At 50.8% G+C, this 14,909-nt stretch overlaps 1 protein-coding gene across 4 annotated transcripts in view; it reads right to left on the reverse strand.

The window, feature by feature from the left end:
- The window catches only part of PACS2 (phosphofurin acidic cluster sorting protein 2), a 63,752-nt gene that overhangs the window by 26,593 nt on the left and 22,250 nt on the right, over positions 1-14,909 (reverse strand). For all 4 annotated transcript variants that reach the window (XM_055418673.2, XM_055418672.2, XM_055418671.2 and 1 more), the window contains exon 2: positions 459-546. In XM_055418673.2, the coding sequence (XP_055274648.1) occupies positions 459-546 (88 nt within the window). The remainder of the gene's footprint in view (positions 1-458; positions 547-14,909) is intronic.

Genomic DNA, 14,909 nt, shown 5'->3' on the forward strand with positions numbered 1-14,909 from the left:
GAGGGCCGCCCCAAGAGTGGACGCGGGACCCGGCCCCCCAGAGGGCCAGGGGCCCCATGGGGCTAACAGGACCCCTCCTCCAGGGCAGCTGGGCGCAGGGGGCGCTGAGGCCTGGGGTCCCGGCCCCTCGAGACACAACATTTGCTCAAAGGCAGAAGGGGAGCCTCTGAGGCCCGAGGGACACGGAGCATCAGGGCCTGGGAGTGTGGCGCAGCCAGCCGGGGGGAGGGCTTGGCCGTGGTGGTGGTGGGGGGATCAGGGTGAGGGAGCAGGGGTCTGGCCTGGCCTTCACAGCTACAGTCAGCGCACACACTCTCCTCCCGTCCTGGGACCCGCATGGCCTGCCCTTCACCGTGCTGGGGGTTGGGGGGGTTGTCTGCACGGGGGAGGGCCCCGTCTGGTCCCCGGGCAGGACGCACACCTGCAGGGCCCCAGAGGGCGCCAGAGGGAACCCTCACCTGCATCTTGACAGCAATCACCACGGAGATGAGCTCCTTCTCCAGCTCCTTGAAGACCACCAGCTTCTTCAAGGTCAGGCTGCATAACCTGCCAGAGCACAGACAGGCTCAGCGGCGGCCGAGCGCTCGGATGCCCCCATGTCCCACCCTGCAGAGCCCAGGCCTCCGTTGGCCCTGGCACCCTGGTCACTTGCGGCGGCTCCTGGGGCCCCTGCCCAGACCCAGCCAGGCTGCCGAGGCTGCTGGACCAAGCCCCCCCTGCAGAGGGTCCACGGACGGGCAGGGCAGAGAGCCGGCCAAGACGCAGACTGGGGAGGCCCCAGGGACCCACTCCCAGCTGCAGGGTTCCAGGGACCCTGCCCTCAGGGCTCACCTGGGGCCCCACCCTCTCCTCTGCAGGGTCCCGCCTGCCCCATCTGTCTGCACGGAGATGCATCCGCCCTCCACCTGGTCCACAGGCGCCAGGAGACAGACATGAGGCCTCCCCCAGGCAGGAAATGCTCCAACTGTCCACTCCAGCGTGGAGACACAGTGTGCCCCGACAGTCCCTGACTCTCCGCAGTGAGGCGGGGACCCCGGCAGGACCCCTCCCATGGCAGGGCCCCCCTCGCAGCCCCTAGCCCAGCCCGAGTTCATGTTCACCAGGATGGACCACATCCTGGGCAATGAAGCAATGCTCCACACACACTGAAGAACCGGAATCACATACTCTATGGCCTCTGACGAGAGTGGAGTCAGCTAGAAATCAGTGATGGGAAGACGGCTGGAAAACATCACCCACCTGGGGCACTCAATCACACCCTGCTAAATCACCAGCAGGACACAGAGGAGGTTGGAAGGACATGACACTCTCTGTGCAATGAAAGCAACAAACGGGGCAAACACGGCGTCAAGAATGGCGGGGTGCAGCTGAAGCGGTGCTGAAAGGACAGTCCGCAGCGTTAGATCTTACAGCAGAAAAGGAAGACTCTCCAGCGCATGACCTAAGCTTGACCTTAAGACACCAGGAAAAGAGCAAATTAAGCCCAAAGTGAGAAGGCAGGAATTAAGGAGAATAAAAGCAGAACAATGAAACTGAAAACAAAGACACAATTAGAAAAATATAAAACCCAAATCCGGTCCTTTGGAAAGAGCAATAGACTTGATTAAAAACTCCAGGAACACAAAAGAAAAAAGAGACAGAGGGCAAAAATGGCCCGAATCAGAAGGAACGCCACTCCAGAGCTCGCGGGGACGGGAGAGCATGATGAGGGAGCCCACAGGTAGCCCGAGGAACACAAAATCCGCGAACTGAGACGGTAAGGGTCAACTCCCTGACAGTCACGATCTGCCCAAACTCACCAGATGAACAACAGCCTGACCTACTAAAGAAACTGAGGGCTTCCCGGGCGGCCCGGGGAACAGGAATTCACCTGCCCATTCAGGGACCACAGGTTCAGTCTCCGCTGCAGGAACATCCACATACCGCTGGGTGACTAAGCTCGTGGGCAGCAGCTACTGAGCCCCCAGGCCCAGAGCCCGCGTTCCGCAACAAGAGAGGCCGTCCAGGGGAGAAGCCTGAGCGCCAGGCTAGAGAGGGTCAGTGCAGCCACGGAGACCCGCCGCAGACAAGAGTCGTCATCATCATCATAAAACAGACGATAAAAAGAAGCAGAACTAACGACTAAAAACGTGTGAAAAAGAAAACTCCAATAACACCAACCCTACAAAATATCGTCCAGGAAACAGAAAAGAATATTTCTCAACTAATTTTATGCAGTTAGTAAATACCCCGATACCAGCACCAGAAACAGACAAAGCAGCACAAAAAGGGAACTGCAGACCAGTATTCCTTCATGTAAACAGCTTCAACAAAGCATTAGCAAGGTGAACTCAGACATATATTAAAGGAATAATGAACAATATGCCATAACCAAAGGGGGTTGGTTTGCAAGGTTGGTTCAATATTTGCAATCAGCGTAATACATGTCAACAGACTAAATACGAAAACCGGAAGACCTCAACTGATTCAGAAGAACTTCTGATAAAATTCAATATGCTTTCATGGTTAAAAACTCTGTGTGAACCAGGAATAGCTTCGTTTGTGGCTCAGCTGGTAAAGAATCCGCCTGCAATGCAGGAGACCTGGGTTCAATCCCTGGGTTGGGAAGATATCCTAGAGAAGGGAAAGGCTACCCACGCCAGTATTCTGGCCTGGAGAATTCCACGGACTGTATAGTTCATGGGGTCACAAAGAGTCTATAAGCCTCTTATCCTTCTCCATCAGAGGGCAGACAGAATGAAAAGCACATTCACATAAAACTAACCAATCTGATCAATGGACCACAGCCTTGTCTGACTCAGTGAAACTATGAGCCATGCCCTGTGGGGCCACCCAAGACAGACGGGTCACGGTGGAGAGGTCTGACGAAACGTGATCTACTGGAGAAGGGAATGGCAAACCACTTCAGCATTCTTGCCTTGAGAACCCCGTGAACAGTATGAAAAGGCAAAAAGATAGGACACTGAAAGATGAACTCCCCAGGTCGGTAGGTGCCCAGTATGCTACTGGAGATCAGTGGAGAAATAACTCCAGAGAGAATGGAGAGACAGAGCCAAACAACAACATCAAGTTGTGGATGTGCCTGGTGATGGAAGCAAAGTTCGATGCTGGAAAGAGCAACGCTGTACTGGAACCTGGAATATTAGATCCGTGAGTCAAGGTAAATTGGAAGTGGTCAAATAGGAGATGGCAAGAGAGAAGATTGACACTTTATGAATCAGTGAGCTAAAACGGACTGGAATGGGTAAATTTAATTCACGTGACCATTTTATCTACTACTGTGGGCAAGAATCCCTTACAAGATATGGTGCAGCCCTCAGTCAACAAGAGTCAACAAAAGGGTCTGAAATGCAGTACTTGGTGCAATCTCAAAAATGACAGAATGATCTCTGTCTGTTTCCAAAGCAAACCATTCAATATCACAGTAATCCAAGTCTATGCCCCAACCAGTAATGCTGAAGAAGCTGAAGTTCAACGGTTCTATGAAGACCTACAAGACCTTCTGGAACTAACACCCAAAAAAGATGTCCTTTTCATTACAGGAGATGGAAATGCAAAGTAGGAAGTCAAGAGCTACCTGGAGTAACAGGCAAGTCTGGCCTTGGAGTACAAAATGAAGCAGGGCAAAGGCTAACAGTTTTGCCAAGAGAATGCACTGGTCATAGTAAGCACCCTCTTCCAATAACACAAGAGAAGACTCTACACATGGACATCACCAGGCAGTCAACACCGAAGTCACATTGATTAAAAGATTCAAGGGATTAGATCTGATAGAGTGCCTGAAGAACTATGGATGGAGGTTTGTGCCATTGTACAGGAGGCAGGGATCAAGATCATTCTCAAGAAAAAGAAATGCAAAAAGGCAAAACAGTTGTCCGAGAAGGCCTTACAAGTAGCTGTGAAAAGAAGAGAGGCTAAAGGCAAAGGAGAAAAGGAAAGATATGCCCATTTGAATGCAGAGTTCCAAAGAATAGCAAGGAGAGATAAGGAAGCCTTCCTCAGTGATCAGTGCAAAGAAATAAAGGAAAACAATAGAAAGGGGAAGAATAGAGATCTCTTCAAGAAAATTAGAGACACCAAGGGAACATTTCACACAAAGATGGGCTCGCTAAAGGACAGAAATGGTATGGACCTAACAGAAGCAGAGGATATTAAGAAGAGGTGGCAAGAATACACAGAAGAACTATATAAAAAAGAGCTTCATGACCCAGATAAACACAATATTATGATCACTCACCTAGAGCCAGACATCCTGGAATGCGAAGTCAAGTGGGCCTTAGGAAGCATCACCACAAACAAAGCTAGGGGAGGTGATGGGGCTCCAGTTTAGCTATTAGAAACCCTTAAAGATGATGTTGTGAAACTGTTGCATTCAATATGCCAGAAAATTTGAAAAACTCAACAGTGGTCACAGGACTGGACAATCTCAGTTTTCATTCCAATCCCAAAGACTGCTCAAACTACCTCACAACTGCACTCATCTCACATGCTAGCAAAGTAATGCCCAAAAAATCCTCCAAGCCAGGCTTCAACAGTACGTGAACCGTGAACTTCCAGATGTTCAAGCTGGATTTAGAAAAGACAGAGGAACCAGAGATCAAATTGCCAACATCCGCTGGATCATGGAAAAAGCAAGAGAGTTCCAGAAAAAAATCTACTTCTGCTTCATTGACTATGCCAAAGCCTTTGACTGTGTGGTTCACAACAAACTCTAGAAAATTCTTCAAGAGATGGGAATACCTGACTACCTGACCTGCCTCCTGAGAAATCTGTATGCAGGTCAAGAAGCAACAGTTAGACCTGGACATGAAACAATAGACTGGTTCCAAATCGGGAAAGGAGTACATCAAGGCTGTATATCGTTACCCTGCTTATAGAGTGTATCATGAGAAACGCCGGGCTGGAGGAAGCACAAGCTGGAATCAAGATTGCCAGGAGAAATACCAATAACCTCACATACGCAGATGACACCACCCTAATGGCAGAAAGCAAAGAGGAACTAAAAAGCTTCTTGATGAAAGTGAAAGAGAGAATGAAAAAATGGCTTAAAACTCAACACTCAGAAAACTAAGCTCATGGCATCCAGTTCCATCACTTCATGGCAAATAGACGGGGAAACAGTGGAAACAGTGACAGACTTTATTTTGGGGGCTCCAAAATCACTGCAGATGGTGACTGCAGCCATGAAAGTAAAAGACGCTTGCTCCTTGGAAGAAAAGCTATGACCAACCTAGACAGCATATTAAAAAGAAGAGACATTATTTTGCCAACAAATGTCTGTCTAGTCAAAGCTTTGGTTTTTCCAGTGGTCATTTATGGATGTGAGAGTTGGACTATAAAGAAAGCTGAGCGCCAAAGAAGTGATGTTTTTGAACTGTGGTGTTGGTGAAGACTCTTGAGAGTCCCCTGGACACCAAGGAGATCCAACCAGTCCATCCTAAAGGAAATCAGTCCTGAATATTCATTGGAAGGGCTGATGCTGAAAATGAAGCTCTTTGGCCACCTGATGCAAAGAACTGACTCATTGGAAAAAACCCAGATGCTGGGAATGACTGAAGGCAGGAGGAGAAGGGGATGCCAGAGGATGAGATGGTTGGATGGACAGGAGTTTGCGCAAGCTCCGGGAGTTGGTGATGGACAGGGAGGCCTGGCATGCTGCAGTCCATGTGGTCGCAAAGTGTTGGACATGACTGAGCTGGATCTGTGAACCAGGAATAGATGACAACCCCCTCCACCTGATAAAGAACATGTCCAAAGGCCCCCAGCAAACATCACGCTGGACAGTGAGAGATGGAATATTCTCCCCTAAGGTTGGGAGCAAGGCCAAGCACATCCTCGCAGCACTGCCATTCAGCACAGCACTGAAGGCCTGCCCAGGGCAAAGGAGAAGAGGCAGAGGCAGAGGGAAGGACGGAGTGAAGCTCTTCTCACTGCAGACAAGAGGGTCGCGATGCGGGACGTCCCGAGGAACGCAGGAGAGTGTGGAAACGAGCTCCAAGAACTGCTGACCTTCGCAAGACTGAACGCAGCCACAGCTCTGTGTATGAGCAACGAACAACTGAAGTCGATGAGTAAAAACATCTTGCATTAAAAAAAAAAACCTAAATCTGATAAAATGCAGGGTCTGCATGTTAGGAACTCCCGACTGCTGTCGCAACCACTGCCAGGCTTATGGACATTAAATCTCCCCAAACTAGAGCTAAGATTTGGATTCAGGTGCAATTCCAATGAAATCCCAGTGAGGCTTTTTTATAATTATTAGTTAAGTGACTTTTAAATGTATATGGAAAGGTGAAGGAACTAAAACAATCGAAATAGTTTAGAAAAAGAAAAGCAAAAACAAACAAATGGAGCCTGATTAAACTTAAAAGCTCTTGCACAGCAAAGGGAACCACAGACAAGGCAAAGGACAGCCTATGGAATGGCAGAAAATATTCACAAATGATGCGACCAAGAAGGGCTTAATTTCCAAAGTACATAAACAGCTCAGACAACTCAACGTTGAAAAAACAACCAATCTGATTTAAAAATGAGCAGAAGACCTGAATAGACATTTCTCCAAAGAAGACATCCAGATGGACGACAGCCACATGAGGAGACTCAATGGCCCCAACCACCAGGGAAACGCAAGTCTAAACCAGGATGAGGCATCGCCTCACAGCCGTCTGAAAGGCCGCCATCAGAACATCTACAGATCAGAAACGCTGGAGAGGACATGGAGAAAGGGAGCCCGCCTGCACTGGTGGTGGGAATGAAAGCTGGTGACGTCACCAAGGAAAATGCAATGGAGGTTCCTCAAAAAAACAAAACGAGAGCTATCGCGTGAGCCATCAAACCCACTCCCGGGCACATATCGGTCAGAGACAAAGCTACTAACTTGAAACGATACATGTATCCCAATTTTCATGGCAGCGTTCCTGACAACTGCTAAGGCATGAAAGCAACGCAGGTGGCCGTCAGCAGATGAATTCTTAAAGACGACCTGGGGTGTGTGTGTATAAAATGAAGCGTTACCAGGCCGTAAAAAAGAATGAAACTCTGCCGTTCACAACACGGGTGGACCTAGAGTAAGTCAGGCAGCAAAAAAATACTCCATATGTCACATACGTGCGAAAGCTAAAAAATAACACAAATGAGTGCACAGAACAGAAACAGACTCAGCTAGAACAAACCAGCGGTTACCAGTGGGGAGACGGAGGGGGGTTAGACAGGTGAGGGGTTAAGAGGCACAAACCAGCAGGCATAAAGCAGGCAAGTTACAGGGCTGTACCGCACAGCGGGGAACAGAGCCAGTGTCTTACAGCAACTTTAAACGGAGTTTACCCCGTCAAACTATTCAATCGCTAAAACGAATACAATAACGTAAGTCAGCTGTACTTCAATAGAAAATACAGTAACTTTGAAAAAGGAAAACGCAGTCGGGCACGTCTCACCCGACACGGAGGCTTGCTCTAAGCCGACAGCCATCAAGACAACGTGCTTCTGGCCAAGGGCAGGCACGTGGAGCAACAGAGTCCGTAAACAGGACGCGTCAACGTGTAAACCTCTGCTCTGTGAAAAACCCTCCGAAGGGGTGAGAAGACAAGCTAAGAGTGGGAGACAATACTTGCAGGTCACAGACTCGACAAAGGGTTTTATCTGGAGTGTGTAAAGGATTCTCAAATCTCAGTAATATGAAAATAACCCAGTGAAAACGGGCAAAAGATTGTAACAGACTGTTCACCAAAAAAGACACGTGGCTAATAAACAGGCGCATGAGAAGACGCTCTGCCTTAGCAGTTGCTGCTGTTTAGTCGCTAGGCTGTGCCTGGCTCCTCTGCGATCTCATGGACTATAGCCCTCCAGCCTCCTCTGTCTCCAGGCAAGAACACTTGGCAATTGTAAAGAATGGAGTGGGTTGCCATTTCCTTCTCCAGGGGATCTTCCCAACCCAGGGGTTGAACTCGCATCTCCTGTGTGGCAAGTGGATTCTTTACCCCTGCGCCACCCAGGAAGCCCCTGTTAGTTATCAGGGAAAGGCAAATTAAAGCCAGAGTGAGACGCCACATGCCCGTTATGGCAGGGAAACAAGATCCAAAGGCCCGCCGCTGGGGAGTCAGCGGAGAGGCGGGCCGTGACCCTGCAGGTGGAGGGCCTGGAGCCATCGACTCCCAGGACCCCCAACCCCACTGCTGGGAATCCACCCACGGACTCGGACATGAACACCCACAGCAGCTTCCACGTGAACATCACGATCACCTCAAACTGGAAACTGAGACATCCCTCAAAGCCACTGGGTCATCCACACCGGGGAGTGCCCCTGGAGAACTGGGGACCAGGCACCGCCAAGGGCACTAGAGTGCTGGGACACACACACGCACGCGCACCCCGCCCCCCGGCGCGCGCCCCCGCACACGCACGCACACGCACACCCACACGCGCGCGCGCGCGGACACGCCCCGCACACCCCCGCACGCACGGTGTGGGCGGGAAGCCGGAGGCGCTGGAGCGCAGAGGTCCCGCCCTGCATCTGCCAGGGGTGTGGCTCCCAGGGGAGTCAGGTGGAGGGTGCAGGGCAGAGGGGAGAGGGGTGCCCCGAGGTTGGGTTTGGCTGTTCTGACCTGCCTGAGACGGTGACGGGAGTCAGTTTAGACAGAAAAGGAGGCAGGGGTTGAATTATACTGCACGTATGCTTTTTAAAGTACCTTTTCAAGAGTTAGAAAAACCCATAAGACCTAAAGGATATAGCGTCCAGGACCAAACTAAGCACCTTATTCGGATCCTGCTTTCAATAAATTAATCATTAAAAATTACTTCCTAGCCCTTTTCTGGGGGTGGGGGTCTGTCTCAGGATCTCTTTCTTTCAGGGCTTTCGTAACTCCTGTTTCTAGAAGCCGACATCCCTCATGCCGTCTGTGGCTGGGGAGGGGGCGAATCCCATGCTTAGAGACCAGAGTGGAGGTGACCCTCCAGAAAGCAGAGCCGGGCGCCCACGAGACCGTCTCTCTCTCACAAAAACGGCTCACGGGGCTCGAGCACCGTGGTCTGCAGGGAGCCTGTCTCAACCCGGGACGGACTCACTTCCTGTGAGGCTCCCAGGTGCCTGTGACCTGCAGCCGTCTAGGATTCTGTGTGCACGCGCACGCGTACGTGTGCCACGTGTGTGTTCCAAGGCACGTGCACACTGATGGATCCGTGCAAACAACAGTAAAAGAACCCAAAGGATGAGCTGCACCGAGCAGAGCCAGACCAACAGAACAAACGCTGCTTGTTTTTTATCCGAGGTCGGCTCTGAGAGACAGGCCTGAGGGCCGGATTACAGGCGGCCCAGGACGAGATTTATTGCATAAGGCTTGGCCCTCAAGGAAATCATGAACAAACACCGAGAAATCCCCCAAACAGTGACTCATCATAACCTAGGACCGTTACTCCGTAAAGCACTCTGCATTGTTAACAATATGTTCAATAAGGACGCAAAGGGAGCCCAGCGGGTCTCACACAAAGTCCCTGCAGACAGCAGTCCCCAGTCTTTTTGGCACCAGGCACTGGTTTCCTGGAAGACCACTTTTTTCACAGACTGGGGTGGGGGATGGTTTCAGGCTGATTCAAGCACATTGTATTTATCATGCACTTTCTATTATTACATCAGCTCCATCTCACATCACCAGGCATGAGATCCCGGAAGTTGGGAACTCCTGCTGTAAAACGTGAAAACCGGGTCCTTCCACGTGAGGGGGACCTTGCTCACAGCCAGAGTTCCCTCTCCGCTGCCTGTGCACAGCCAAGCTCCACACCTGACCTAGGGAAGCAACGTTCTGGTCTGTCTTCTAAATCAGAGAAAAACTACAGTGATGCCACAAAACCCACACCAAGAGAGACGAACCAATGCTCCACGGTAGCTGCAGACCGCCTTGCTGCTGCTGCTGCTGTTTAAGTCGCTTCAGTCATGTCCGACTCTGTGCGACCCCATAGACAGAAGCCCACCAGGCTCCCCTGTCCCTGGGATTCAACCCACTGGAGTGGGTTGCAATTTCCTGCTCCAATACATGGAAGTGAAAAGTGAAAGGTAAGTCGCTCAGTCGTGTCCGACTCTTAGCGACCCCATGGACTGCAGCCTACCAGGCTCCTCCGTCCGTGGGATTTTCCAGCAAGAGTACTGGAGTAGGTTGCCATTGCCTTCTCTGAGCTGCAGACCTCCTTAGAGAAGTATTAATAAGGCACCCATTACCACGGAAACCAAGTGTGCTCTCCCTACCTACCCGCCACCTGGAGAAAGGGTCTCCCTCCAGGAGGCTGCCAGCTGTCCCCGTGATGAGAGCCCCCCACACCCCACGTCAGCTGGGCATGGGCCTCCTGGCCAGAGACCTGGGACCTGCCTCAGGAGGGTGGGCCAGGTCCCAGAGCCGCAGGGGCCAAGGGATATTGTTCCGGGTGGCAGGCCCTTTGCTCACTGTCTCCGCTAGGTGCAATAGCAGGGCCCAGGCAACCACACGCCAAGGAGGGCAGAGGGGCAGCCAGCCCTGGACCAGCCGTCAGCCCGGCGCGGGTGGCTCTGCCCTCTAACTCCATCAGAGACGTCAGCTGTGCCCTACCCGGCAGGTCCCAGGCTCACGCCATCTGCACGGATGAGGCGGCCCCCAGTCAGGTGTCTCAAGTCACACTGGCCGCCCTGCGTGTGCCCTTGCGTCTGGACCTCCCTCCTCTGGAGAGCCGTGGCCCGTGACTTGCGTGCAGCTCCCACGTCTGCGTGGACCTGCTCACTGCAGGGGCACATGGTGTCATGACCCCCACGCCCCTGATGGCCGTCCGGGCTGCTGCTGTGAGCAGACACTACCCGCCCTGGCCATGCCTTCACCTGACACACGGCACCTTCAGCCTGCAAGGGGCTGCCGGGGCCGCTCCGGGCACTCGGAACCTGGGGGGCTGCGTCAAGCCGGTCTCCCAAGCCGTGGGGTCAACGTGCCCTCCTGGAGGCCCGGGGCGGGGGGGTTGGTCTGCGTCCTCAGGCAGCTCAGACACGACGCCTGCTTCCCACGGGCCTGGAGCGCGCGGGCTGCTCCCCCTGGCTGTCCCGTCACAGCCTCGTCTCGCGGCCTCTCGTCTCCGCGCCCCCCACCCCCGGCATCGCTGTACGTCCAGACCTCCTCGTTTTAACGGCACTGGGCTTCCCTGGTGGCTCAGAGGTTAAAGCGTCTGCCTCCAATGCGGGAGACCTGGGTTCGATCCCTGGGTCGGGAAGATCCCCTGGAGAAGGAAATGGTAACCCACTCCAGTATTCTTGCCTGGAGAATCCCATGGATGGAGAAGCCTGGTAGGCTACAGTCCACGGGGTCGCATAGAGTCGGACACGACTGAGCGACGGAACGGACGGACGGACGGTCCTTCGTCTAAACCCAAAGGTCTCTTGGAACCCAAAGACAGTCACCTCCTGACGTCCTGGGAGAGTAAGGAATCCGGCGTGTGAACTGGGGTGGGCTGGGGCACCCGGCTCAGACTCGAATGCGATGGACAGAACCCCCAGGCCCAGGGGCTCCCGCACTGGTCTGTTTGGGCTCTGCCCTGGCTCCCAGGGAGGCGGCGCGGCTTCGCGGGGGTCTGCTGCCGTGAGGGACGCCACAGTCTTGCCCATCTCCCTAATGCACCTCCTTTATTCCAGGGGCAGTCACGGGCTGGCACGCATCACCCCCGTCATCTCCTAGGAGGAGGCCGTCATCTGAGTGGGCTTCTAGGAAACGTTTAAATGTCTTATGATTTGTGGTTCTTGGATACCATATTCTTCAATTTCACACCGCTCCTCCCTAAGTTTTTTTTTTTCCACTCTTTTCACTGAGGTCATTAATCTACATGGAGCTGTTCTGTCTATGGTGTGAGGTAGGGACATGACTTTATGATTTTCTCTATGGATGCCCACCTTTTCCCCAACCAGTTCTGCAAGTGCAAACCCCTTCCTTACGGACTAAAGGCTGTCTCTGAAGATGCGTGTGTTTCTCTGTCCTTCTTTGTGTCCCAGGGGTCAATCTGTCTATATTTCTGCCAACTGCATATTGTTTTAATGAGTACAGCTTACTTAAACATGTATCTGCTAAGCAAAACACTTCCTAAACATAAACACACCTCCTTTTTCTTGAAAGTGCTTGTCTGCTTCACATAAACGTCATAACTTGCCACGTTCAATTCCTTCGTGGAATTTTATAAAACTGAATTATATTTAGGGGGAACTGGTAACTTCAGGTCATCACAGAGCCTTGGTGCCTCCTTACTCGGGTGCTTTATGTCCTTGAGTAAGTGGGCAGCCCTTTCTCTGGTGAGAGTTGTGAATGCCCTTTCTCCAACTTACTCATGGATAAGCTATTAGCTACTTTTATGAGTAACACTGTTTTTCTTCTTTTCAAATGTTTGTAAACTTTACCACGTCTTCCAACAATTAAGTCGTATCTCATATGAAGTGTTCCAGAGACTGAAAAAATGTTTTTAAAAAAGGTGACACTGTCCCTTTTATGAGGGGAACAGACTCATGGAAACTCCGGGGGAAGCAGACTGCAGCTGCTTCAGCGCCGCCGGTTCCGTGTGCTGATCTCGTGTCAGTCGGCCTCCCAGGACCGTCACTGGCTCACACACCTTCCACGGGCTCTCACATCGTCCAGGTGAACAACGCCATCGCAAGCGGCAACGCTGTTTCTTTCGACACAACCCGATCTGCTTTTCATGTCATGATGCATTGTCCAGTACCTCAAGGATAACGGTTACCTTTCTTCTTGGTTTTAGAGAGAATATTTCTAGTGTTTAAGAATGGTGAGTGTACAGCAGTAAAGTCCCGTTACCTTTCTGCAATGAGGGAAATCTTCTACAACTGCACTGTTTAACGTGGTAGTCAGGAGTTACCACCTGAAATACGGCTGGTGCAAGTACAGAACTGAATTATACATTTTAATGTGGATGCATGGATTAATCAACAACCAAATGAAAGCTAATATATTAAAATTAGTGCAGGTCTGCAGATTTTTAGTAGGTAACCTATAACAAGTGTAAGTCACTCAGTCACGTCTGACTCTTTGTGACCCCATGGACTGCAGTCCTCCAGGCCCCTTAGTCCACGGAATTCTCTAGGCAATACTGTGGGTTGCCATTTCCTTCTCCAGGGGATCTTCCCAACTCAGGGATCGAACCTGGGTCTCCCACCTTGCAGGCAGATTCTTTACCATCTGAGCTACCAGGGAAGCCAATGACAAGTTAAACTTCCTATCTATTTCTGTATTCCTAATCAGTTCAGTTCAGTTGAGTCGCTCAGTCGTGTCCGACTCTTAGCGACCCCATGAACCACAGCACACCAGGCCTCCCTGTCCATCACCAACTCCCAGAGTTCACTCAAAATCATGTCCATCAAGTCGGTGATGCCATCCAGCCATCTCATTCTCTGCCGTCCCTGTCTCCTCCTACGCCCAATCCCTCCCAGCATCAGAGTCTTTTCCAGTGAGTCAACTCGTCGCATGAGGGGGCCAAAGTATCGGAGTTTCAGCTTTAGCATAAGTCCTTCCAATGAACACCCAGGATTGATCTCCTCTAGAATGGACTGGTTGGATCTCCTTGCAGCCCAAGGGACTCTCAAGAGTCTTCTCCAGCACCACAGTTCAAAAGCATCAATTCTTCGGTGATCAGCTTTCTTCACAGTCCAACTCTCACATCCATACATGACCACGGGAAAAACCATAGCCTTGACTAGATGGACCTTGGTCGGCAAAGTAATGTCTCTGCTTTTTAATATGCTATCTAGGCTGGTCATAACTTTCCTTCCAAGGAGTAAGCGTCTTTTAATTTCATGGCTGCAATCAGCATCTGCAGTGATTTTGGAGCCCAAAAAATAAAGTCTGACACTGTTTCCACTGTTTCTCCATCTATTTCCCATGAAGTGATGGGACCAGATGCCATGATCTTCGTTTTCTGAATGTTGAGCTTCAAGCCAAACTTTTCACTCTCCTCTTTCACTTTCATCAAGAGGCCTTTGAGTTCCTCTTCACTTTCTGCCATAAGGGTGGTGTCATCTGCATATCTGAGGTTATTGATATTTCTCCCAGCAATCTTGATTCCAGCTTGTGCTTCTTCCAGCCCAGCGTTCCTCATGATGTACTCTGCATATAAGTTAATAGGCAGGGTGACAATATACAACCTTGACGTACTCCTTTTCCTATTTGGAACCAGTCTGTTGTTCCATGTCCAGTTCTAACTGTTGCTTCCTGACCTGCATACAGGTTTCTCAAGAGGCAGGTCAGGTGGTCTGGTATTCCCATCTCTTTCAGAATTTTCCACAGTTTATTGTGATCGACACAGTCAAAGGCTTTGGCATAGTCAATGAAGCAGAAATAGATGTTTTTCTGGAACTCTCTTGCTTTCTCCATAATCCAGCGGATGTTGGCAATTTGATCTCTGGTGCCTCTGCCTTTTCTAAAACCTGCTTGAACATCTGGAAGTTCACGATTCACATATTGCTGAAGCCTGGCTTGGAGAATTTTGAGCATGACTTTACTAGCGTGTGAGATGAGTGCAATTGTGCAGTAGTTTGAGCATTCTTTGGCATTGCCTTTCTTTGGGATTGGACTGAAGACTGACCTTTTCCAGTCCTGTGGCCACTGCTGAGTTTTCCAAATTTGCTGGCATATTGAGTGCAGCACTTTCACAGCATCATCTTTCAGGATTTGAAATAGCTCAACTGGAATTCCATCACCTCCACTAGCTTTGTTCGTCGTGATGCTCTCTAAGGCCCACTTGACTTCACATTCCAAGATGTCTAGTTCCAGGTGAGTGATCACGCCATCATGATTATCTTCGTTGTGAAGATCTTTTTTGTACAGTTCTTCTGTGTATTCTTGCCACCTCTTCTTAATATCTTCTGCTTCTGTTAGGTCCATACCATTTCTGTCCTTTATCGAGCCCAT

This window comes from Moschus berezovskii, chromosome 21 (assembly GCF_049115385.1).
Source record: "Moschus berezovskii isolate FMDL1 chromosome 21, NW_MosBer_1.0, whole genome shotgun sequence".
NCBI classification, from domain to species: Eukaryota; Metazoa; Chordata; class Mammalia; order Artiodactyla; family Moschidae; genus Moschus; species Moschus berezovskii.